Source organism: Clarias gariepinus, chromosome 5, assembly GCF_024256425.1.
Source record: "Clarias gariepinus isolate MV-2021 ecotype Netherlands chromosome 5, CGAR_prim_01v2, whole genome shotgun sequence".
Lineage (NCBI taxonomy): Eukaryota > Metazoa > Chordata > Actinopteri > Siluriformes > Clariidae > Clarias > Clarias gariepinus.
The window spans coordinates 25,975,990-26,000,280 of NC_071104.1; the positions used below are offsets into that span (position 1 = coordinate 25,975,990).

At 37.4% G+C, this 24,291-nt stretch overlaps 1 protein-coding gene across 2 annotated transcripts in view; it reads left to right on the top strand.

Moving 5' to 3' along the window:
• Positions 1-24,007, top strand: part of b3galt1b (UDP-Gal:betaGlcNAc beta 1,3-galactosyltransferase, polypeptide 1b) — a 147,186-nt gene extending 123,179 nt beyond the window's left edge. For both annotated transcript variants that reach the window (XM_053495951.1, XM_053495953.1), the window contains exons 3-4: positions 19,036-19,071; positions 21,752-24,007. In XM_053495951.1, coding sequence (XP_053351926.1) covers positions 21,983-22,975 — 993 coding nt within the window. In that variant the 5' untranslated portion in view covers positions 19,036-19,071; positions 21,752-21,982 and the 3' untranslated portion in view covers positions 22,976-24,007. The remainder of the gene's footprint in view (positions 1-19,035; positions 19,072-21,751) is intronic.
• The last annotated feature ends 284 nt before the right edge of the window (positions 24,008-24,291 follow it).

A 24,291-nucleotide genomic window follows, 5' to 3' on the forward strand; every position in this document is an offset into this window, starting at 1 on the left:
AGGAATAGAAAATGGCTGAATTTAGAAAAAAAAAATATATATACAAATAATTATGCTTAAACAATTAACTCTATTTATATAATTGATGTATAGAATATGAAAACTACAAATATAGGACATATATCTATCATTTAAAACACTCAGCAGTGGTCGCCCCACATGATACTCGGTCACCCCATATGATGTTTTCAAGTTTACTCAAGTATAACAGGCTAACAGTTAGCCTCAGAAACCAAACTAGCTTCTTCTAGTGACAAAGCACTATTAAATTTATCATCAAAATATAGATTTGTGGAAAAAAAAATATAATTCACAGTTTTGAGGTGGTCGCCCCCCAAAAGTGACTACGACATCACAGCAGGTAAAAAACAGCTTTTTCTTACTATATTTGTTTGTATATCATGATAGAAATATATGAGCAAATGCTTTATAGCTTTGTCAATGGATGTAAAACATGTTTGAAATTATGCCAACTAGGAAAAGAGATATAGTTAAGTTGATTTAAAGTGTTTTTAAACCAGTTGTCCTAACTAAAGTCAAGGCCAGACGGTCGCCCCATATGATGTTTTGGCATTTCGGATAGCAGAAAAATTATGAAAAACTTAAAAATTTGGAGAAGTTAGAGTGGTTTAGTAGGTAAAGAAGGTATAACAAGTAGATGAGAAATTTTAATGTATTTTTTTAGTTTTTTCTGCAAAATAAAATTAACCCGGACAGAAAAAGGGGGAGTCACGTCATTGACCCATTTATTCAAATCTATTTATATAACTATGTATTTACCGCATGCAGGAAGAGTGTCACATCTGTTGCTTAGTCACTAGTGCCTCAGTTACTAATTTTATGTCGATGCTGCAGGCATCTCAGCCTGTCACATGGATAGAAGCAGACTGGTTGCTAACAGGGTGTATCTGAGATTTGCTTGCTTTTCTGTCATACTGACATTAGCACGTCCTTTAAAGCCCAGTGCGAGTGTAGCTGTGTATCGGTCACCCACTTAAACAGATGGATGGTCTGTATTTTTGACACTTTAAGTACGTAGCCATCAGAGTGGTGTAGCTATGATAAATCAAAGAAGGGGATAAATGTCACTCTGCCCACAGGCACCTCCGAGGGAAACAACTTTCCTTCAAGACGTGAGGAGGAGAGAAAAGGGGAGAAATACGGAGGATGCTTTGATTGGCTTGTATATGAACTAGTCTTCTTTTTTTAACGGTTGCTGAGGGACTATACTGATCTGGGAGGACATAAGCAGAGGTTAGCTATAGATCTAAGGATGATTTTACCCCTAGGGCTATATTGAGTTGGAGCAACATAAAGAGCTTGGTCTTAGTCGCAAATTAGTGGAGTGGGACAAAACCATTCTGTGTTAATGCACAGGTCTCTGTAAGAAGAGATACATTTTAAAAGCTATGAAACAGTACAAATGCAGTAGTGAGTGAGACCTTAATAAAAAATTTAAAAAAATTACATTTTCCAAGGAAATTAAATCAGCTGAGTGGGAAAATGTATAAATATAGGTATCGAATGTGCTACATTTATGCTTGAAACTAGATGGCCGTCTGCATCATAAAGATATAGTACATGCCTAATTTATTGATCCCAACGGAAATTCTAAAATTCATGAAAGTATTAAGATAAAATAACTCAGTTTCATCTTAATAAAAAAAAAAAAGATTTTTCGAGAATCAAATAATTTGCACGAGATGTTTGTTTCCAGAGGTTGTTAGCTAATTGTGATATGTCACAGAGACAAATATGTTCCACAAGTGAGAACATGATGGCGGTGCAGTCTTTTTTTCCATTTTGTATGTAAAAGCAACCAGAAAGCATTTAAATTCCTAAATTCCAACACCTGGAAAATCTTTGTGTTACTGAGCTTTACAGCAGGCAGGTTTGCTATTGACAATATAATCCCTTTAGGTTTGAATCAAGCTTTGTTGTGTGTTGTGAACCCTTTCACAGAGCAACTTTAAAAAGGCTTTCACATCCTCCTGAACTGTTGTTATACTGCGAGCAATTGCTCCAAGCAGCAAGTGTTCAGTATGGGTAGTTCAGCTGCTGTAATTCTCAAGGTTTTCAAACACAACAGTAAGACTGATGGGCCTGAAGTGCTTTTCTGTGCAGGGTCGGGGGTCTCTCTCTGCATGCTTAAATCTCCCCTCCCCCACTTATCACTCACACACACACACACACACTCCTGCACTTGCTCATCATTAAAGCAGCAGCTCTACCACTGTGGACCTCTTGTTGGCTGAGAGATTTGTCTTACTCTTTTAGACATGTTTAATGATTTATTTACTGCCTCAGCTGTGCATGACTTAAAATTAGCAGCAAACCAACTCTTGCAGCTAGCGTATCCTAGCAGCTAGCTGTTCGGTGAAAGCTTTGCATGCCCTTCCAACAGCTCAGAAACCTTTTCCGAGTAACCTGTACTACTGACAGAACTCACCTTTCTCTATTAAAACTAATAATACTACGAAAAATTGTAGGGTATATTTTCTCCATTATAGATCTCAGTGTTGCACATGATTCGATGGATGGGTTTACTAAATGTGGAACACTGCTACCACAGATGCAGAAAGATAGCTTTAAACAACCGTGAACAACACAAGCTATCAGCTATAATGACTAGGGTGGTGGACGGGACAGGGGAGCTTGGAGTATACTATTTGGTAAATTGAGACAGTAACAGCATCCCTGATGTTTAAGAACAGTGGAACCACAGAGATGCAGTGATAAACACTGTCATTGTGTCGTTTTCTGTGCGCTCACTCTGTAATGATAATGTTTCACACTGATTCAAAATATACTCTGCTGTCAAGGTGTGCTCCTGACAATGTATAGTACATACACATTTATTAATTACTGTATGTATTTTAAAAACGCTTTACCCTTTTCAAATAAGTTTTCTAGCACCAAAACAAAAATAAAATTGTAATCGAGCCAACTTACATCCTAGTTTACTCAATTAGCAAAGATTCTGTGCTAGTACTTATGCTGTACTCATAGAGCTACAGTATTTCATCTGGAGATGAAAATCCCCAGCTGTTTCCGTTAAAGGCTGCAATATCTGTTGGCTGAAAACATTGTGATGTTCTTTAAAATTATATGCAGTATAGCAGTAAAGCTTGGTTGTTTTGCAAAGTTTAGCAAAATATACAGTGTATAGTATTCTCATAATAGTAATAAAAATAATAGTCATTTCATGTGGACTTTGGGTTGTTAATTGTTTATTTAGGGATATACATAAACTTGGTAAATATGTAAAAATGGTGTGTGTGTGTGTGTGTGTGTGTTGTAAGCAGCATAATACTGTTTACAGTGATTAATTTTCAAGGCAAATAGTAAAAAAATATATATACATTTTTATGTGTAATATTATTTATTATAATAAACTATATAATTAATTATAAACAAATACAATAAAAGAAACGAATGAAAACCTACTAGTAATTAATAATTTATATATTTATTTATTTTTTTACAAAATTCCTAAGGCTAAAAGGTTTATTTTTAATGGTATGTAAACCAGAGCTTTAAAAGTAGTTGAGGGCAGTAACTTATTTTAAATGAACAATATGGCTCCCAAGCCTCTCCCCAGACTCAGACACTCATACTGTAGGCAGAATTTACTTCATTTCTTCTCACATTATTATACCTCCATTTCTGTACTGTAAACGTTTTAGAAGTCAGATTTATTTTTTAAAAATTACAATAAAATAAATTCATTTAGAATGAACCATTCTTCAATAGATCTTAATTATCATATACTTCATCAAAAACGTGTGGGGAAATACTCCTCTGTATCTACTGCTCTATAGAAATTGCTGACAGAAGCATTTTCAGATGAATATTGTTTGATTCTTCGGATATTCCCACACCTCCTCAGTTCAGACAGTTAGGGTGTGCATTTGAATAGTTCCTTCAGACTTGAGGACGACCAGACATGTCGCATGTAAAATGTTCATTAGCCGGCTTAGAAATGGGAAGTGTCTACAAAACTAATTAACACCATACGGAATAATGCAAATTCATGCAAATTTTATGAACTTGTTTTCTTGTACCAATTTAATGTAATTTATCCAAGCTTTTTGTTCAGTTTAATGTATGCCTACATCATCTAATCGTCTGATAGATTTCCTGTCGCTGTTTGTTGCTGCTACAGCGGAAATTCTAATTGAATTCAGTCCTTCAGCATCAAATACATATAGACTATAGAAAGCGTATTAAAGTAAGTTTAATGTATAAAAAAGAAGTAACTTGCAGCTAATTTGCAGAGAAAACAAGAGAGTAGGTTTAGGCCCACCTATCGTGCATTTTAGCCTGTAGGCAGCACTTTTGGGCAGAATTTTCAGATAAGGGCTTCCCAAGTGGCATCAACCACCCACTGGAGTGACTATGAACACTGTGGCAGGTTGTCACAGGTTAATGAGGGAGTCTGTTTATATAAGTAAATGATTTGTTGATAGTTGACATTTATTCACTTTTTGTTTTTTTGACACAGTTGAGTCATTTGTCCCTGTGAATTGCAATAAGAAAAGTTATTCAGTCGTTAAAAAATAACTTGCTAATGTAACTTCATGGCTTATATAACATGCTTGTGCAGCTAAATTATAACAAATCCCAATTTGAAAGCAATTCCAGGCTAAGTTTTTCAGTTAAATTAATAGTGAGTGAAGGGATTGGATATTTTGTCAGTTTGACACAGTATAATGATCACATACCGTATGATGCACTTTTACCGTAGGTGGACTTGTGAATAAAAAGAAACTAGGTGTTTTTTTTTTTTTTTTGTAGTCCTAAGTATTTTTTGGGTGTGCCTGTGCCCTGTAGTCTCAGATTTTACAGAGTGCTTATGTGAATTGTGAACAGTGTGGCTGTTCTTCCCGTACCCCAATAGAAACACATTCACCTGGGTAATTTTATATATGGCCCTCTTGTGTAATATTGACCCCCACTGGTTGTCCTTCCTTGGAATACTTTTGGTAGATACCAACCAGTGCATACCAGAAGCACCTCAGAAGACCTGCCATTTTGGTGATGCCCTAAACCAGCTTTTTAGCCATTTACAATGTGGCTCTTCATAAAGTATCGCACATCATTATGCTTGCTCAGATTTTCCTGTTTCTAGCACAAGTTTGAGAACTGACTGTTCACTTGCTTCCTTACAGTATATCCCACCCCTTGACAGGTGTCAATATAAGGAAATAATCAATGTTATTCACTTTATATGTTTTACACACACACACACACACACACACACACACAGTGTAGTTTGCACTGATGTACTCGTATCCTAAAACACCATCATAGATAAAAATTTATAATGATTGTTTTTAAATTAGTTTTATATTTGTTTAATACACATAATTTAATGCGACTTCAGTGGCAGCGTGTTGAGAAAATTATCTTGCAGCAATTAGAGCTGCTGTTAAACACTAAATAAACACACACAAACACACTAAAAAAATAAAAATATATATTTTTTTAAAGGGCCAGTTTCATACATTACTGTTGTCATTAAGTCAAGCACACACACACACACACACACACACGTTAATAATATCTCACAAATTATTTTTTTATATATATATTTTTGCCATAATTTTATTATCAGGACACACTTAACTGTTATTCATTGATGCTAGCTGTATTGCTGTGATCTTTGACATTCTGAAATGCATATAGCATATAGCATGGCAGATTGCGATAAAAAACTATTGAGTATGATTTATAGGCCAAAAGTCTCATGCGTTTATTAGATAAAGGTCAGGTATTGGTGTTATTTTGTCTTTATTCGAGCTATTTGAGCATCAGTATTTTATAGCATTAGTTCCTGAGAAAAGCACCAAGCCTAATAGTACAGCTAACCGTGTTGATATTTTATGGATTTTAAGAATATGGTGTGGAAAATTCAGCGTTTATGTACCTGTTTATCAGTGTGAAAGGGCAACTCATAAAAAGAGAAGCAGCAAGGCAGTTTCTAACTGCACAGACAGTTTCAACAAATGGTAGATACCCTGTGTGTGCAATACGCAAAAATAACACAAAGAAAAGATGATTTGTATGTTGCTTTAGACGGTATCATATTCAAGCTTTAACTGAAGTGTCTGTGCAAATAGCTCCCTTGTGCTATTTGCTTTGTTCAGTCTCCACACCAGAAACCGCTCTCCCTGCTTTCTGTCATGCCCGGCTTTCTGCCCGCTTCAGATCATTACTGCTGCCAGCAACAATACATCTCCCACATGCTGTGTCCCTGCAGGAAGTGACCGAGGTAGCCACAAAAGAAAAAAAAAAAAACAGCCTGTGTCATCAGGAATTTTACTGGGCACAGATCGACTTTATGACTTTGAGATGAACTGCAGTTTCCTTCTGGTCCAGACAGCTAAGCATGTAACGAAGAACTCGGAAGGCTAATGCTAGCTATTAGTAATAATGTCTGCCTAGGGAGGAGTGGTGGCAGGCTTCACTCTGTCTCAAAGTTCTGTCTCCCCCCCTCTGAAATCAGGTGTATGTTTTTACAACGAAGCAAAATCTAAGGTTTGTGTTGTTCTATAAAAGCTCATTATGGAAAGAAAAAGCCTTAAGAAGCGTTAAGCCGCGTTCAACCGGCTTCTGTATTGACGGCGTTTTCCGTTCCCTGCCATTTCAGAAAAGTGATGGTTGGTGAATTTTCAACCAGCAATCATTCAATTATGTCTTATCGCTTGAAAACACAGTGTCGTGTGTCATATCGAGAAGACTTATCGAGTCTAGTTTTAATTAGAAAGAGACAGGCAGGAGAAACGTAACCTTCATGAATACCTTTATGCATCATTAAACGGACAAAGCTGAACTGCTCACATTGAGAAGCAGGAAGCTGAACAGACAGTGTCACCAAGATACACTGACTCCAGTTCCTAACTAAGCTACAGTACTGTATATTCCAGTGTCTCTACTATTGTGTGTGTGTGTTTTTTTTTTTTTTTTTTTATTGTCACTGGAGCAGTATTTCTTTCCCACTGGTTTGTCTGGTCTTAATGATCAAAGCTGTGAAATTAATAATTAATATATTACTGTTTTTATTACACATCTTGAAGGGTTTCACTGCACAATGGTGCATTTGTTCTTTTTTTTATTTATTAATTTCTGTTGTAGATTTTTGGCTGTAAACTCCAACTTTTATGTATTAAAGTACAAAGGGTTGCATTTGAGAGCTGAACTTATGTTCCTACTACAGTATGTAGGTGCAAATGCAAAAGAGCTATAGGTTAGTTGTAAAAAAAAAAAAAAAAAAAAAAAATTTTAAACAAAATATTGGTTTTATTGTAAGTGCTTATTCTGTAATGCTGTGCTACTATAATTTCCCTTTCATCATCATGGATCATTGTATAATCTGCATCATCTGATTGATTTCAGTTGCTTGAAAAAAAAAGAGAGATTCAATAGATTGCTTGTGTCTTCATTCATGAATATACATGGCTGAGCTGGGTGGCACATCATGCATGCCAAAGAGGAAAAAGGGTGAGTGCCTTTGGCACTGAAAGTCTCACGTGAGTGATTTCTTCCTTAGTGTATGTCCTGACCACAGCTAAAGCTTATTAATAAAACTGTAATTAAAGAAAACTTTCCCAGGTTAAGGAATGAAAATTCTAGTTAAGTAATAAAGTCTAACTAGAAGATTTAGAAGAATTGCGATTATCTGTAAACTGATTTTGTAGATAATGGTAGCTTTTTTGCATCTCAATTACTTATTAAGGGATTGAATATATAAAATCCCCAAAAGGCAACTGATACGCATACATGACTTCTTAACCTGTCATCAACTTCGCATTTCCGTTGTGCTGCAGCTAAGTTCATAAACAGTCCTTTCCGTACATTTCATTCAGCGGTGTATTCTGTGCCGACTGTAGCTGGCAGGCAGAGCAACGCAGCGTGTACTCTGCAGCTGTCTCTGCTCTGGAGATGGATGGGTGTAATGGAGTATCTCTGCTCTGCAATGCATAAACCTGCCAATTGATATATCCCACTTAGGCTTCAATTTCTACCAATATCTAACTGCCGAGACTCATACAACAAGCACTGTTGATTCATCGCTCTTATTTGAGGAAGGCTGGTCATATTTTTAGCCACATAGTGCATGATCGCATAAATAAGGGTCCAGCTCCATGATATATGACAAATTTCTCTTTAGTGCCCTGCCAGGTAGTGTTAATACTCACTTTATAGATCACTCCTTCACCAAATAACCTGCCGGCAAACATAACAGATGTGCTTTGTTTTAAAATTAGGTACTTATAAACGCACTGTACGTCATGACTTCAAACCATGTGTTTGAGGGCCGAAATACTTTTTTAATTCCTTTTTTTTGCTATGTATACCCCATGTACGATAATCAGTGATTGGTTGATTTCCTGTGCATGCATTTCAAGTAATTGTAAACAGTGACAATTGATTTTAATTTTGTAAAAAATTCCTAAAACACGCAATGTTGCATATTTTTTTTGTGCACATGGGCGACTTCTGTGTAGCAGAAATGCACGTTTATAATTTTTATCACTGCACGGGCTCACAAAACAGTTGCGTATGGCTAACCAGAAACTACGCATATATCCGTATAGTTCACCAGGAAATAAAAGATTTACACTTGTACTAAATACCCTGTAACTCCCCATTTCCTCAATTTAGCTCAGTTTACCTCTGTGGAACTGCAGAAGGTTCATATAAGTCTCATATGAACTTTGGAATGCATTTTTTGCACAATGTAAGGGTTATGAAAATTGATCACAATTACTACACCTTTGTCACGTCCAGGAGACAAACTTCATGGTCGGTGTGAAAATCTTATAAAGCCCAAGACTTATGGTAATGTATTTATGTGCAGCTCAATTTTGATTTGTTTTTGATTGACAGACTTGGATGGGTGGGATTAACCATCAAAGAATTATTGTACTGTGCTGTTAAACTGATTATCAATCTATCAGTGATTGGTTTGCTCATACCAGTGATCGATTATGGAATGGTTACCAACTCCCTTCATGTCCAGGTATCTATACAGAAGCAAATGACAACATCCGTCTATAACTTTGCTCTCAAACATTCCCGTTGTAGATACTCAACATACGTTCTTACTTAAATCTTTAAAACTTATACATTTCCATTAACATTACTGCATCATGAAATATTTATTAATGGAAAGTGCTACAGTTATAGAGTCATGCAAGCATTTCGAGAGCCTGATAACAACAGTCTTACAGACATCCTTTCACCTTTTCGTGGCTCAGACAAATCTGTGCCAAAACTGTTTCCATTTTCTTTTTACAGTTTCTGACAAAGAATCTTACAGAACTAAAAGAACATGCAATTTCTTGCCCAGCATTTTCATTTGCTGTTCAATCAGAGTGCAAACCAAGTGATCTATTATTTACGTTTATATAAACGGACCAGCTCTGCACCAGACACGCAGATGCTCGGCCATGGCAGTCGATATGGAGGAAACTAACTGCTGCCCTCGGCTGACTACAGCACCTCTTGTTGCCAGGCTCTACACACCTTATATACCGAGCATTAGGACTTTTGCCAAGGTACATTTCTGATCATGAAATCTTTTTGTGTCTCCATCAAATATATGTATGTTTTACCCCCATTTTACTTACCTCGTCTTCCTAGCCTGGAGCTGATGGTATTTATAGGACAGGCCCATCATTATGGAGGTGACATTAAGGTTTATATTGCTTTTTAAAAGCCTTAAAGCATGAACAAGCTTAGTATCAGTAAATTAATTTGCATAACTTTTAATTAAATCTCTTTAGCTAAAAGCAAACAAATGCTTAAAAGTCATAGAATCATTTACAACCTGAAAGTATCCAGCATTTTATCAGCATTAGGGGTGTGTTGTTTCACAGACAAACTTTTATTATGGGTTTTCAACTTCTGTGAAGATGACTGCAAAAAGTGTTACACTTGAACCATAATACATGGTTACATTTTTGGAATAAGTTATTTAGAAAAAAACTGGCATTATGGATGTGACATTTTCACATTGTGTGTGATTTGTCTGAATCGGTCCTCTACAAACTATTAAATAACTTGCTTGAATAGTACATTTTAACATAAAACGTTATGCAGGTAGTAATTATAAAAACACCTATGAAAATATTAAATCATTAATTATTGCTAACATCTTTGTGGTCCTTTCCATTTTTTTCTTTTTCTTTGTAGTTTTCATAATTGTTCTGTTTCTTTGTGGTTGTTGATGCTCAGCATTAGACTCATTGCTCAGCATTGTTTTATTTACAGTACAAGTCAGTTTAAGCAGATGTAGTTGACTAGGATTTTTATCATATCAGGATGAACCCTATAATTATTTAAGCCTATTTGCATGGGTAATATTTGCATGGATTTGTCCTTTTTTTCTTATATTTTTTAAAACTTTTAACCTTAACCTTCTCTCTGACAGAGGTTAACTTGATGTTTTTTTAAACCATGACGTACAGTTTTTGTGCTAGAAAAAAAGATTCGGTTTTCGATGGAGACCATTTGTGTAAATTGCTCTGGATATGAGCATCTGCCCGATGCTGTAAATGTTGTCATTAATGGCCCTGTATGATTGAAAAAATCTTTACCCACCATCTTCAAGTTTTTCAATCACATACTGTAACGGGTGAAAGTCTTTACATTTTTACAAAATCATGTGGGTGAATCCAATCATGACAAAAAGGGGGGAAAGCAAGCGTCCATACCTCCAGACTGGATTTGACTGTTTAGTTTAGTATCTTAGAAATGCTGTAACTTAATTAAGTAGCAGTGATTATACAGTGGGGGAAATAAGTATTTGATCCCCTACAGATTTTCTAAGTTTGCCCACTTATTGTACAAAGAAATGAAGGGTCTATAATTTTTAGGATAGGTTTATGGTAAAGGATTGAAACAGAATATCAACCAAAACTCCAGAAAATGCTAATGATACAAATGTTATGAATTAAGTTGCATTTCAATGAGGGAAATAAGTATTTGATCCCCAACCAACCAACAATAATTCTGCCTCTCACAGACTGGTTATGTGCTCTTGTGGTAAACATATCAATTTAAGAAGGTGCTCCTAACAACAATGTGGTATGTGTACAAAAGCCACCTGTCCACAAAATCTCTATCTTCCATTTAAACCTCACCACCATCGGCAAGGCAAGAGCTGTTAAAGCAAGTCAGGAACAAGATTTTAGACCTGCACAAGGCTGGAATGGGCTACAAGACTATCAGCTAGAAGCTGGGTGAGAAGGAGACAACTGCCAGAGCGATTATTTACAAATGAAAGAAATACAAAGTAACCATTAATGGCCTTATATGCAAGATTTCACCTCATGGACTAAGAATAATCATGAGAAAAATGAGAGATCAGCCCAAGACTACATGGGAGGAGCTTGTGAATGAGCTCAAGGCAGTGAGGAGCAAAGTCACCAAACAAACTATTGGTAACACAATACACCTGCATGGATTGAAATCCTTCAGCGAATTAAGACTTCCCCTTCTCAAGAAGACACATGTACAGACCCGTCAGAGAAAGACTGGGATAAACTGCTGTGGTCAGATAGGACCAAAATTGTGCTCTTTGTCATCAACTCGACTTGCTGTTTTCGGAGGAAGAAAAATGCTGACTTATCACACTAAGTACACCACATTCCCTACAGTCAAGCACAGAGATAACCACGGTATGCTTTAGGGCTGTTTCTCTGCTAAAGGTACAGATAGGCTTTGCTGCACTGAGGGGCCAGTAGATGAGGCCATGTGTTGTAAAATTTTGGATGAGAACCTCCTGAAGATGGGTTGTGGACGAGTCTTCCAGCATGAAAATGACCCCAAACATACTGGCAAGGCAACTATGGAGTGGGTTAAAAATAAGCACATTAAGGTCATGGAGTGGTCTAGCCAGTCTTCAGACCTTAATCTAATAGAAAATTTACGGAGAGAGCTGTAACTTCGAGTTGCCAAGCAACAGGCAAGAGACCTTAAACATTTACTGTAGAGAAAATCTGTAAAGAATAGTGGATCAAAATGCATCCCAAGATGTGTGCAAATCTAGTAAACAACTACAAGAAATGTCTTCCCACTGTGCTTCCCAGCAAGGGTTTCTCTACCAAGTACTAAGTCATGTTTTGCTTGGGGATCAAATACTTATTTCCCTCATTGAAATGCAACTTAATTCATAACATTAGTATCATGTGCTTTTTCTGGATTTTTTTTTTAATAATCTCAATCCTTCACCATAAACCTATGATAAAATCTGTAGGGGATCAAATACTTATTTCTCCCACTGTATTTATGAATGCTGTGAGAAGTTCATCCTGTTGTGTGTGTTCCTGGTTGACCAAGTGTTAAATGAAGCTCTTACTATAATTACTGCAAGTCTTGAATTTTTAGAATGTTTATCTTTCTACGGCTTTTTGAGGAAAGCAGAATCAGACAAGAGTATCCTGATGTTAGACAAGTATTGGAAAAAATCTTTACTATACAAGAAGTAGGGATGGAAATCCCTAATCAGTTAGCTACCATTAAGAATTTAACCAATTAAAAACATATTAACGGATACTGTTTATTTTGGATAATAATGCATAAAACTGGACTATATTTTATCATCTATAGCTTCCTAGGCTAGCAATAAATATTAAGCTAATTTTAATGAAAGTAGATATGTTTATAAATATCTGAGCTACAGCATGAGTTCTATTATAATATTAGTATATCCCTTTTTTTTCCTTCCACCCTTTCAGACAGGTTTTCAGCGCTGCATAGACATTTTTTTACATTGTGATCTAGGAAGCCCTGTGCAAGCAAGGGCTCATGAAAGAGAGTTTAAATATGTGGGGAAAAAATAATAATTAAAAAACAGCTACAAAGTTTAAGCTCAAGAGCATCCAAAACATGTAACGGTCTGATGACGGATCAGCTGCAGTTTGTTTCACCACTGGTAATCATACTGTAGCTTTCATTAGATTTACATATCTAATTTGTTGGGATTGTGAAGCTTTAAAGAATTTATGTTCCTAGTGTCTTTCTGTGCACAGTTGACAGTTTTTAAGTTAAAAACAGGCCATAATATCACCTTTCGGAACATTAAGAACATTGATGTCTCTAACCTTACTGATGAACTTGCCAGCTTCTCCACTCCTGATGCTTTGATTTCTTAATATAATAGTGGACTAACTGAGATCTTGGATGTTTTTGCTCCTGTTAAAACTCGGACTGTTTCTTTAAGTGTTTCTGCTCCATGGTTTACCCCTGATCTGCATCTACTTAAAACTAAGGGACGTAGGCTTGAACGACTATATGCTAAATCTGGCCTAATGGTACACAAAGATATGTTGAGTGATCATATGTATCACTATAAGGAAGCTCTGTCTAAAGCAAAATTAGACTATTATTCTAATAAAACCGCTGTCATTACTCCCATTCTTAAGAAATTAGGGGCTGATCCATTAGATTTTAAAAATTATAGACTGATTTCTAACTTGCCATTCACTACTAAAATATTGGAAAAGTGTTTTAAAGCTCAAATTCATGAACACCTTTCCGAAAATGCATTATACAGTAGGAACATTTCCAACCTGGTTTTCTTTCTCATCATTGTACAGAGACGGCCTTGGTCAAAATAACTAATGACTTGTTAGTAGCAGCTGATTCTGGTCTTCTGACTATACTTTTCCTACTTGATCTTAGTGCGGCGTTTGACACTATCTCGCACAAGATACTTTTGGACAGGTTAGCAGCTATAGGAATCACAGGCACCCCCCTGTCCTGGTTTAGATCTTACCTTACCGGTCGTAATCAATATGTCCAAATAAAAAATTGTAACTCGATCACTTTTCGTTACCTCCGGAGTTCCTCAGGGATCTGTTTTGGGGTCACTTTTATTTATGATTTACTTGCTTCCTCTTGGTTTTATTTTTAGGAAATACGGTATCAATTTCCATTGCTTTGCCGATGACACCCAGTTATATTTATCTTCTAAACTTTCCAGTTCGTCTCCTTTACCTGTCTTGAATGAATGTGTATCTGAAATTAAAGCTTGGCTCTCAGGTAATTTTCTTTAACTTAATAGTGACAAAACAGAAGTTTTACTAGTAGGTACTAAGTCAACTTTGGCTAAATCTGATTGTCTTTCTTTGGTTATTGACGATACTGAAATTTACTCATCTCAACAGGTCAGGAGTCTGGGTGTCATTCTGGACAGCACACTCTCTTTTGAAGCTTATGTTAATAACATTACATTCATTTGCGTAATATTAGCCGCCTTTGTTCTTCTCTTACTAAGAGCAGTACAGCAATTTTAATTCATGCGCTGGTCACTTCACGAATTGATTACTGTACTGTAATGCTCTTCTCTCTGGTCTTCCTACGAAACTTCTCAGCAAACTTCAACTGGTCCAAAATTCAGCGGCTCGCGTCTTGTCCAGGATTGCTTTACGCGAGGACATTACTCCAATTCTACAGCAATTACACTGGCTCCCAGTTAAGTACCGTATTGATTTTAAAATTTTGCTTCTTATATTTAAGGCTCTACATAGTTTGGCTCCTCCATATCTCACTGATCTTCTAAACATTTACACTCCTTCTCGTTCTCTTAGATCGATTCACTCTATTTCTCTCGTGCCGCCGTGCATTCGCTTACGAACAATGGGAGTGAGAACTTTTAGTTTTGGCACCTCAGTTGTGGAGCTCACTCTCCCCCAACATACGGAACAGTGACAGTCTTCATATTTTTAAATCCCGTGTTAAAACGTATCTTTTTATTCAGGCTTACGTGTGAATTGCAGCTTTCCTTCTTTTTAATTTTTTTGTTGTGTGATTGATGTATTTATGCTGTAAATTTAATAATGTCATTTTTATATTGTAAAAACCTTGTTTGCTCAAATCCATTATCATAGTGTACATTGTGTAAAAGCACCACCATGCCTCCGTCAAACTCCCTACATGCACATTACTTCACTACTACTATACTATTTTGCTTTAGCGCTACCCAATATAGTAATACGATAGGACACAGGGCTACTTGCTAATGCACCTACTCCGGATCCTCCCGCCTTATTTAATCAAAAGCAAAATGTTGTGTTACTGTGTACAAATGTTTTTTTTTTTGGTGAATGGAGATGGGTGCATGATATTTTGCAACAGACTGCCATCCAATCCAGTGTGTATTCCCACCCTACACCAAGTGTTTACACTTTTACAATTTCAAGTGCAAACATGTCTAATAATAATTCTAATCATGTGTTCCTTTTAACTGTACAGCGGAAACCCAGTGGCCTGCTGGTTGTAAGCATTTAATCTGAGCTTGGATGTGGAGCAGGCATTGGAGAGCAGTATTTTACAGCCACTTAAGTTAATCAAATTTGAATAGTAGTAAGAATGTGTTTGGCAGGTTGTGCAGTGTGTGTGTGTGTGTGTGCACTGAGGTGTGCTGCTGCTGTGAAATGCTGCAATTACTGTGTGAGATCGTCAGGATTGAAGAAGAGAAGGTGACAGGGCAGACAGGCCAGTGTTGCAGCACAGGTGCTCTAGCACTCAACACTTCCTGCTGTCCTGTCAGTCACACAAATGAGTCCTATACCTGAGAGTTTATTCCATTTTATTTTGATCCATTATTTATTACAGGATACTATGAACTATGATGGATGCAGTATGAAGGTTAATCACTTTTAGAACCTTGCTGTGTGTGTGTGTGTGTGTAGGAATGTTTTACACCAATCCACCATAATATTAAAACCACTGACAGGTGAAGAACGGTGATTCTCGTTACAGTGGCACCTGTCAGGGGGTGGGATATACACTATGAGCCAGCAAGTGCACACTCAGTTTTTTAAAGTGGATATGTCAGAAGGAGGAAAAAATAGGCAAGCATGAGTTACTTTGACCAGGTCCAAATTGTCATGGATTGATGACTTGGGCAGAGCATCTCCAAAACACCTGGCCTTGTGGGATATTCCTAGTATGCAGTATGCAGGTGTCTAACAAAAGTAGTCCTAAAGGGGGACCAGTGAACCATCACCCGGCCTATGGATGCCCCTGGCTCATTAAGCCTTGTGTGCAACAAGGACTAACCCATCTGGACCGAATCCCACAGAAGCACAAATTGCTGAAGAAGTTAGTGCTGGCTATGGCAGCTGGGTGCATTGCAGCTTGCAAAGCTTTTATAAGGCTGTGTAGCTGCAGACCACTGAGAGCCCTTGTTGACCCCAGTACAGTAGAAGCAACTGCACTGAGCATGTGCGTAAACCCTCATTGTAACAGTATTCCTAATTAAAATGGAATTCTTCAGTGGGGTAATGCACTTTGTTTTGAGGAACATGACAAATTGTAAGCTGTTCACACGAATCTTGGTGTGATTGAACATCTGTGGGATGAACCAACATGTTGTAACCATTGGGGGCAACCCCACTCAGCTTTCAGCACTTGAATGATCTGCTGCTACAGTCTTGGTGCCAGAAATCACATCATGCCTTCAGAAGTCTTGTAGAATCCATGACTTAATAGGTTAGAGCTGTTTGGAGGCACAAGGTGGACCTGAACTGTATTAGAAAGGTGGTTTTAATGTTATGGCTGTTTCATGTATATCATTGTGACATGAAACTGTCCCCAAAACGCTATGTTTGACTTTTTTGTTATTTCTGAGCTTAGGGGTCAAGGATAGCCCAGTGGTTAAGGCATTGGACTACGTTTCAGAAGGTCCTAGTTTCAAACCCCATCCCCACCAAGTTACCAGTGTTGGGCCCTTAAAGCAACGCCCTCAACCTTCAACTGCTCAGATGTATAATAAGATAAAAATGTAAGTTGCTCTAGATAAGAGCATCTGCCAAACGCCTAAATGTAAATATGGTGCTAACCTACTGATTAGAAGGTCGCAGGTTCAAACCCCAGCACAACAAAGTTGCCACTGTTGGGTTCCTGAGCAAAGCCCTTAACCCTCAACTGCTCAGATGTAAAATGAGATACAAATTTGTTGCTCTGGCTAAGGGCTTGTGCCAAATGACTTAAATGTAAAAAAAAAAAAAAAAAAAAAAAAAAAAAAATCATTCACTCATCTTCAGAAATTAGTTTATCATTGATTTGTGATCTGGTAATACTAGGAGTGAGAATACATCCTAGCTGGTACATGAGTCCATTAGAGGACACCAGGGCCACACACACACACACACATACACACTCTCATAACCAAGCTGCAGTTTTTGAAGGAAATCAAAGAACACAGGAACACCATGCGAGGCTCCACACAGGAAATAACCTGAGCTGTACATCAAACCAGTGACTCTGGTGCTGTAAGGTGCCGACTGCTGAACAATGCTTGCATAACGGTTTTAAGAAAAAGTAGTTTTTGATTATTTATATGCATCTGAATTTTTCATTCCATACATTTTAATGCTGTAATGGAGTTCCCACAGAGGGGAATGAGTTGATAAATGCATTCAATTACAAGAGGAGGAAAGTAGACATAATAGGATATGAAATTTGTCTACAGGTAATTACATACAGTACTAAATAAAAATAAAAAAAAAGAATCTGAAGATTGTTATTCAGAGGTAATGCATTTCAATAATCTTGGAGTCCGAATAAATACCCTGTCCTGGCCATAATATAGATCCTGCCTCTGATAGCTGAAGCTGAAACCAAATGATTTTTCATAAAACAACATGCCTCTTACTTATCAGCTTTGAAACCAAATCCATCATCTGCTTATCTGAGCTGGACAGTGACTGTCTGCTGCCATTTCTTGTTTCAGCACTGCATTTTTTTTTTTTTTTACACTGATAAACAGCCTGTGATTGTGAAAAACATCTGTAAGCTTTCTGCTGTTATCTCTGTGTGTGTGTGTGTTTGTGGCACTGAGTGCTGCCTTTAATCATACAGGCTGTCCAGCGGGTGATCAGATCTGGTTGAATCTAAATCTTTTCTTTAAAGATAATGTGTTGGACTTGGGTAGCTGCCCTCCTGCTGCGCCTTAGCTACGAGAATGTGACAGACATTTTTATCAGTTTGACCGCTTGTCTCTTTCTCCTGCCGCACGCACACACAAACACACACAGCTTTAACAGCAATTTGCATCATCCCTTCAGAGGATATCTTTAAAAAGTTTGTTTGGTAAAATTACATTTTTGCTCAGCATCTGTCTTGGCAAGATAACACAATAAGCATGAGGTTTATATGTCAAAACTAATAGGGTACAAAGCACTTCTCACCCAGTGCAGAGTATTTTAGTCTCAGTAATTAATGTGCGTTGCTGTATAAAACTCTGGATACTGTTACTTTCTCCTGCTTTTGTAAGGGTGTGTGAACAGAAGTGACAGACCAACATTTATTCATCTAGTAGGTTTGTATGAGAAAACAGCAGAGATGAAGAGATGTGCTCGTGTTATGTCAGTATCATCTTGTCCCAAGTCTGCATACAGACAGTAATAAAGAGTTTTTACGAAGACGTGTGGGTCCCTGGGAATGAAAGTCAAACTTTCGTCTTGCAGTAAATAAACACTTTATTCCTCGTATTTTTTACACTTACCGATTCGACCATGCATGTAGTGACACCATTACCTCGGTTCTACTGAGCATCAAGTCTCATCGCATTTCATTTTTAACCAACACAAGCCCACTGTCTGTTCTGCAGTGTTTAAAGCAGAACGACTGCAGTGACTTATTTCTCTCTTAAAAACTGTAATTCATTCAACAGCAGATATAGCAAAGGCTCTGTGAAACGGAAAGCATTTGAAACTAAACCAATGAAGCAAAACCAAAGATGCTGGCAAAGTGAAAGCACAGAGCGAGATAAGGACTGACATGCACAAAGGACAGAATAAAATGTTTGTGTAGTGCTACAGAGCAATTTTTCATTTCACCGCTTCAATGCAGTCTTGTGGCCACAAGTACATTTTAATTCTTTTTGAACTCAACAGCACGTTTAATTATTTTGTTGGTTTCATTAACAAACCCATATGCACAAAGCTTTTTTTTTTTTCATATTAGTATAAATGAAAGTAATGGTTGTTACTGTTGTTTTTTTATTCTTATTTCCAGATGGCATTTCTACACCCTGTAAGAGACCAGTGAATGGTAAGTCAATGTAGTACTCATATATCAACTCTTTAAGTTTTTATATATTACAGCCATGATCAAAAGTTTTGAGAATGACCCAAATATTAATTTAAACAAAATCTACTGCTTCAGTGTTTTTAGATCTTTTTGTCAGATGATACTACACTATACTGTACTATGGTATACTGAAATAATGACCCTTCTTTTTCAAGACCTCTGCAATCCACCCTGGCATGCTGTCATTTTAATTTCTGGGCCATACCCTGACTGATGGCAGCCCATTCTTGCATAATAAAGGCCTGGAGTTTGTTAGAATTTGTGAGTTCTTGTTTGTCCACTCGCTTCTTGAGGATTGACAAAAGTTCTCAATGTGAAGTTGAGGTTTTGGGAGTTTCTTGGCTGTGGACTTAAAACATTGGATGTTTTATTCACTGAGCCACTTAGTTATCACCTTTAGCTTATGGCAAGTTGTTCCATCATGCTGAAAAATTGTGAGTGAGCCCACTCCCTTGGCTGAGAAGCAACCTTACACATGAATGGTCTCAGGATGCTTTACAGTTGGCATGACACAGGACGAACAATGCATTTTCCAGCATGATGGAGCACTCTGCCACCATAAGGCAAATGTGATAACTGAGTGGCTCAGGGAACAAAACATTGAAATTTTGGGTCCATGGCCAGGAAACTCCCCAGAGCTTAATCCCATTGGGAACTTGTGGTCAATCCTCAAGAGGTGGGTGGACTAACAAAAACCTACAAATCCTGACAAACTCCAAGCACTGATAATGCAAGAATGGGCTGCCATCAGTCAGGATGTGTCCCAGAAGTTGATTGACAGCATGCCAGGGTGAATTGCAGGGGTCTGAAAAAGAAGCGTTAACACAGAAAATATTGACTCTTTGCATAAACTTGTAGTAATAATAAAAAAAAAAGCCTTTAATTCTTATGAAATCTTGTACTTAGACTTCAGTATACCATAGTAAAAGATCTAAAACACTGAAGCTGCAGACTTTGTGAAATTAATATTTGTGTCATTCTTAAAACTTTGGGCCACGGCTATATTTCACATACTGAACATAACTTATGGGTGAATCGGAACAATGCTAATAAACTATAACTCATACTGTACTTTAAATACTATTAAATGTTTACACCCTGATTATTTGGTCCAGAATCTATAATGATTTGAATTGTGCAACAGGTATCAATTTAATGCAGAGATTAAAAGGCATTAAAGAGAAAGCAAGCATAATGTTGATAATGAATAGAGACAGAATGATGGAGAGTTTACAAGCTGTGCACACACGGAGTGCATTTCCTAGAGGCATGGCCTCCTGCCATAAATGCATGTAAAATGGAAAATTTACGTCAAATTATTCTGCAATTAAAACATCATGGGAGATATATTTAATAGTTTCCAAGACATGATAAATAATTTTCATGGATCGCCGCATAGTGGTACAAATTATACCTGATCACATTCTAAGTAAATTCTTGTTTAATAAAGTGAATTTTATGACAAATACTATATATTTTTAAATTGCTACATACGTCAAAGGATGCGAGATTTCTTTACATAATCAGCTTTCAACAGTGGAGATAAACATAAAAACATGTTAGGTTTGTTACTGTAGGAGTATGTGGTGTTAGGGATATCAGTTCGTTCATTGATTTTAAATCTGTTTCTGAGAGTAGAGCATAGAAGATGAAAAAAAAAGATGCATCGTAATAAGGACAATCAAAAAAAGCGCAAAATGAACAAAATATTTTTGGTATCTTCCAAGCTGACAGGGAACAGTCCCATAACATAACGTTCTTCTTATGTTTTTAGGTGTTTCTGCTGCAACATTATATAACTACTGTGAATAAGGTAACGTTTCCAAAATGTTCAATAACCAAACCTGAATAACTTAATGGGAACCAAACTTGAAGACGATTAGAACGCATGGAACGAAAAGATTAGAACGACAAGAATGCTGATTATGCAAATTAGTTGGTTGTTTTAATTTGGTTAATATTATTTTGGATTGGGGTGCATTTTGTACAAATCAGTATGGGTGAGTGTGTTTTTCTGCTGCATCCCAAGGCTGGTGCAGATTTAAACACTGTTTAAGTAAAAGGTTGTTTGAATTCAACAGCTGGCTTTTACTGTAGTAGCCATAGGTGAGTTGTTTGTTCTTATGTGTTACAGATAAAATGCAGGTTGTCTTTTAGTATCTAGGTGAAGTTGATGCCAAAAAAAAGAATTTGGTTCGTGCCCAAATAAAATGCCAACAACTCAGAAGATTACATGTGTGTCAGCACAAAAAATAAAAACCGTTGATGTGATATATTTATGTATAAGAAATGGCTAATATTGTGCGTAGTAGCAAATCTGTACTGCCTAGCAACACAATATGTGCACTTTCTTTCTTTCTCTCTCTCTTCATTCCCTAGATACTGCTTACATGGTGTATATGTGTCTATGCTTTCACATGATCAGCTCTTATTAGGAAGATCTTATCTGTGGGATTTCTATTAGGTTCTTGTATTGGTTTCAGCTCCTGTGGCAGACTATTACTTTTTTACGACCTGAAATGAGATGGTTAAGGAACAGCAGGATCTGAAATAAAACTATAATTCTGACTTTATTAAATGAAAGTGTTTTACTGGGTTGGAATGCTAAGGTCTAACGCGGATGTGTATTTGTATCTTCCAGTTTTTTCGATGGAATACGTGAAGGAATCTTGGACGGAAAAACCAGCGCCCCATGACGATTTAGTGCAATTTCTGCATGAAGAGGGATTAGCTCAATTTTACTCAGTAACTGACAATTAATATCAACTGGCACACACATGCAGCCTTACGCTGCTTTGCCTGAAGCACAATCACTAATGGATAGGATGGTACATGATATTCATCGCCCTAAACACACATAAAACCCTCCATAATGCCTTCAAAAGTCTCATGCTTATATGTGTTGACAGTGGTTTGTTGGGCAAGTGCCCTATGGTATCTGAGCATATCCAGACCCACGACGTCATTAGTTGGGCAGCTGACGGTGCCCACACGCAAAACCGTTAAGCCACAAAGAACCGCCAACACCACTTTTAACAACATCCGAACCCGCCCTTTAAACCCCCATGCGTTCGATTTCATCATTAACGAGCCCAAGAAATGTGAGACCAACGTGCCCTTCCTGGTGATCCTCATTAGCACGACACATAAGGAATTTGATGCTCGGCAGGCGATTCGGGAAACATGGGGGGACGAGAGTACGTTTAGCGACCTTCGCATCATAACTCTCTTCCTTCTTGGCCGCAGCACAGACAACATGCTCAATCAGATGGTGGAGCAAGAGAGTCAGATCTTTCATGACATCATAGTGGAAGACTTTGTGGATTCCTACCATAATCTGACTCTAAAGACGCTGATGGGAATGCGTTGGGTGGCCACGTTCTGTAAGGAGGCCAAGTACGTGATGAAGACAGACAGTGACATTTTCGTCAACATGGACAACCTGGTGTACAAGTTGCTAAAACCGGATACTAAGCCAAGACGGAGGTATTTTACGGGCTACGTAATAAATGGCTCACCTATTCGGGATATGCGCAGTAAGTGGTACATGCCCAGAGACCTGTACCCAGAAAGTAAGTACCCCCCGTTCTGCTCCGGCACAGGCTATGTCTTTTCAGCAGATGTGGCTGAGCTGATCTATAAGACTTCGCTCCATACCCGCCTGCTTCATTTGGAAGACGTTTACGTAGGAGTTTGCTTACGGAAGCTTGGCATTCACCCGTATCAGAACAGTGGCTTCAATCACTGGAAAATGGCTTACAGTCTGTGTAGGTACCGCCGAGTAATCACAGTGCACCAAATCTCTCCCGAAGAGATACACCGGATCTGGAACGACATGTCCAGCAAGAAGCACCTCAAATGTTAGTAACGCCTGAGGAATTCCATCTATCTGTATTGATCTTTTTATACACAGAACATAAAAAGACACAATGTGCATCTGTGAACTATGGAGAGCATACAGTATAGAGAGAACAGTCTGTGACACCTTGACCTGTTTTGTAAGTAGGAAAAGGTCAGATCAAGATCATCTAACAAGAAGAAAATGCTACTGTTGATGTGCAACTTGAAAGTACACGGATAAATACGTCGACTGTGTGTTCTTGCCGTGCCAGTCTAATTGCATCAAGAGAGGGTGCGCTGTGCTTCTTTTTTTTTATGCATAAACAGTTTTCTGCACTGTAGTAATTCAGCTCATCAGCGAAACAAAGGTGCAGTCTGGATTAAAACCAAACATGAATGTCCTTGATATTTTCTTTCATTGCACATAGTTTTGTTGGATCTAATTAAAAGTGTTGATGTGTTCAGCACTTGTTTAAAAACTTTCCAACAGATGCTTTTTTTTCACACTGCCGTTCCGTTTGTTTACATATTGGTGTGTTCGAAGAAAAATGACTCTTTTTTTGGAAGAAAAAAAAAAGTGAAGATTTATGACTCATTATTTATGATAACTGCTATAACAAAAAATAATTTATTTCCATACTTAATGCTTAGCTACTGTCCTTACATCAGATCCAACTGGCTCATCTTTGTATTATTGCTGCATACGTATAATATATTGATTACTTACCAGTTAGTACTAAGTATCCTATAAAGCGCATTTACTGTGTTTGGTAAAAGGCACTATGAAGACGTTCCTTGGAGGAATGTTTTAAGATGTAAATGTTACATATTAATCTATATGAAGAACTTTAATGAAAATGATGGAACGTGGAAACTTTATATTTTCTAAAAACTTAATTGTTCGGGCCAAATTTGATTTTTCCTGTGTTTATTTTTCTATTCACTAAGTGTGACATTGTGAAAAGCATAAACAGTGGGGAAACTGTCCCCATTAGGAGATTGTTGTATTGTTGTGTTATACTGTGATTTTTTTTTTACATAAAAAAATGCAAGCATACAGCAGCTTCTTTTAAATAATTATCCCTCTTTATATTTGCATTCATTTGCATGCAAGGTCTATGATCCATTGCATTTTCTTGTGTATTTGTTTCCATGTTTACTGGGTATTAATGTACTCCCTGGGCAGTACTGTAGCATAGTGGTTAGCACTGTGGCCTCGCGCCTCCAAGGTTCAAGGGTTCAATTCCCTTCTCCCAGTGGTTTCCTCCATCAACCCAAACACATGCAAGTTAGGTTAATTGATGTTTTCAAATTCCCCATAGTGTGTGTGCACTTGTGCCC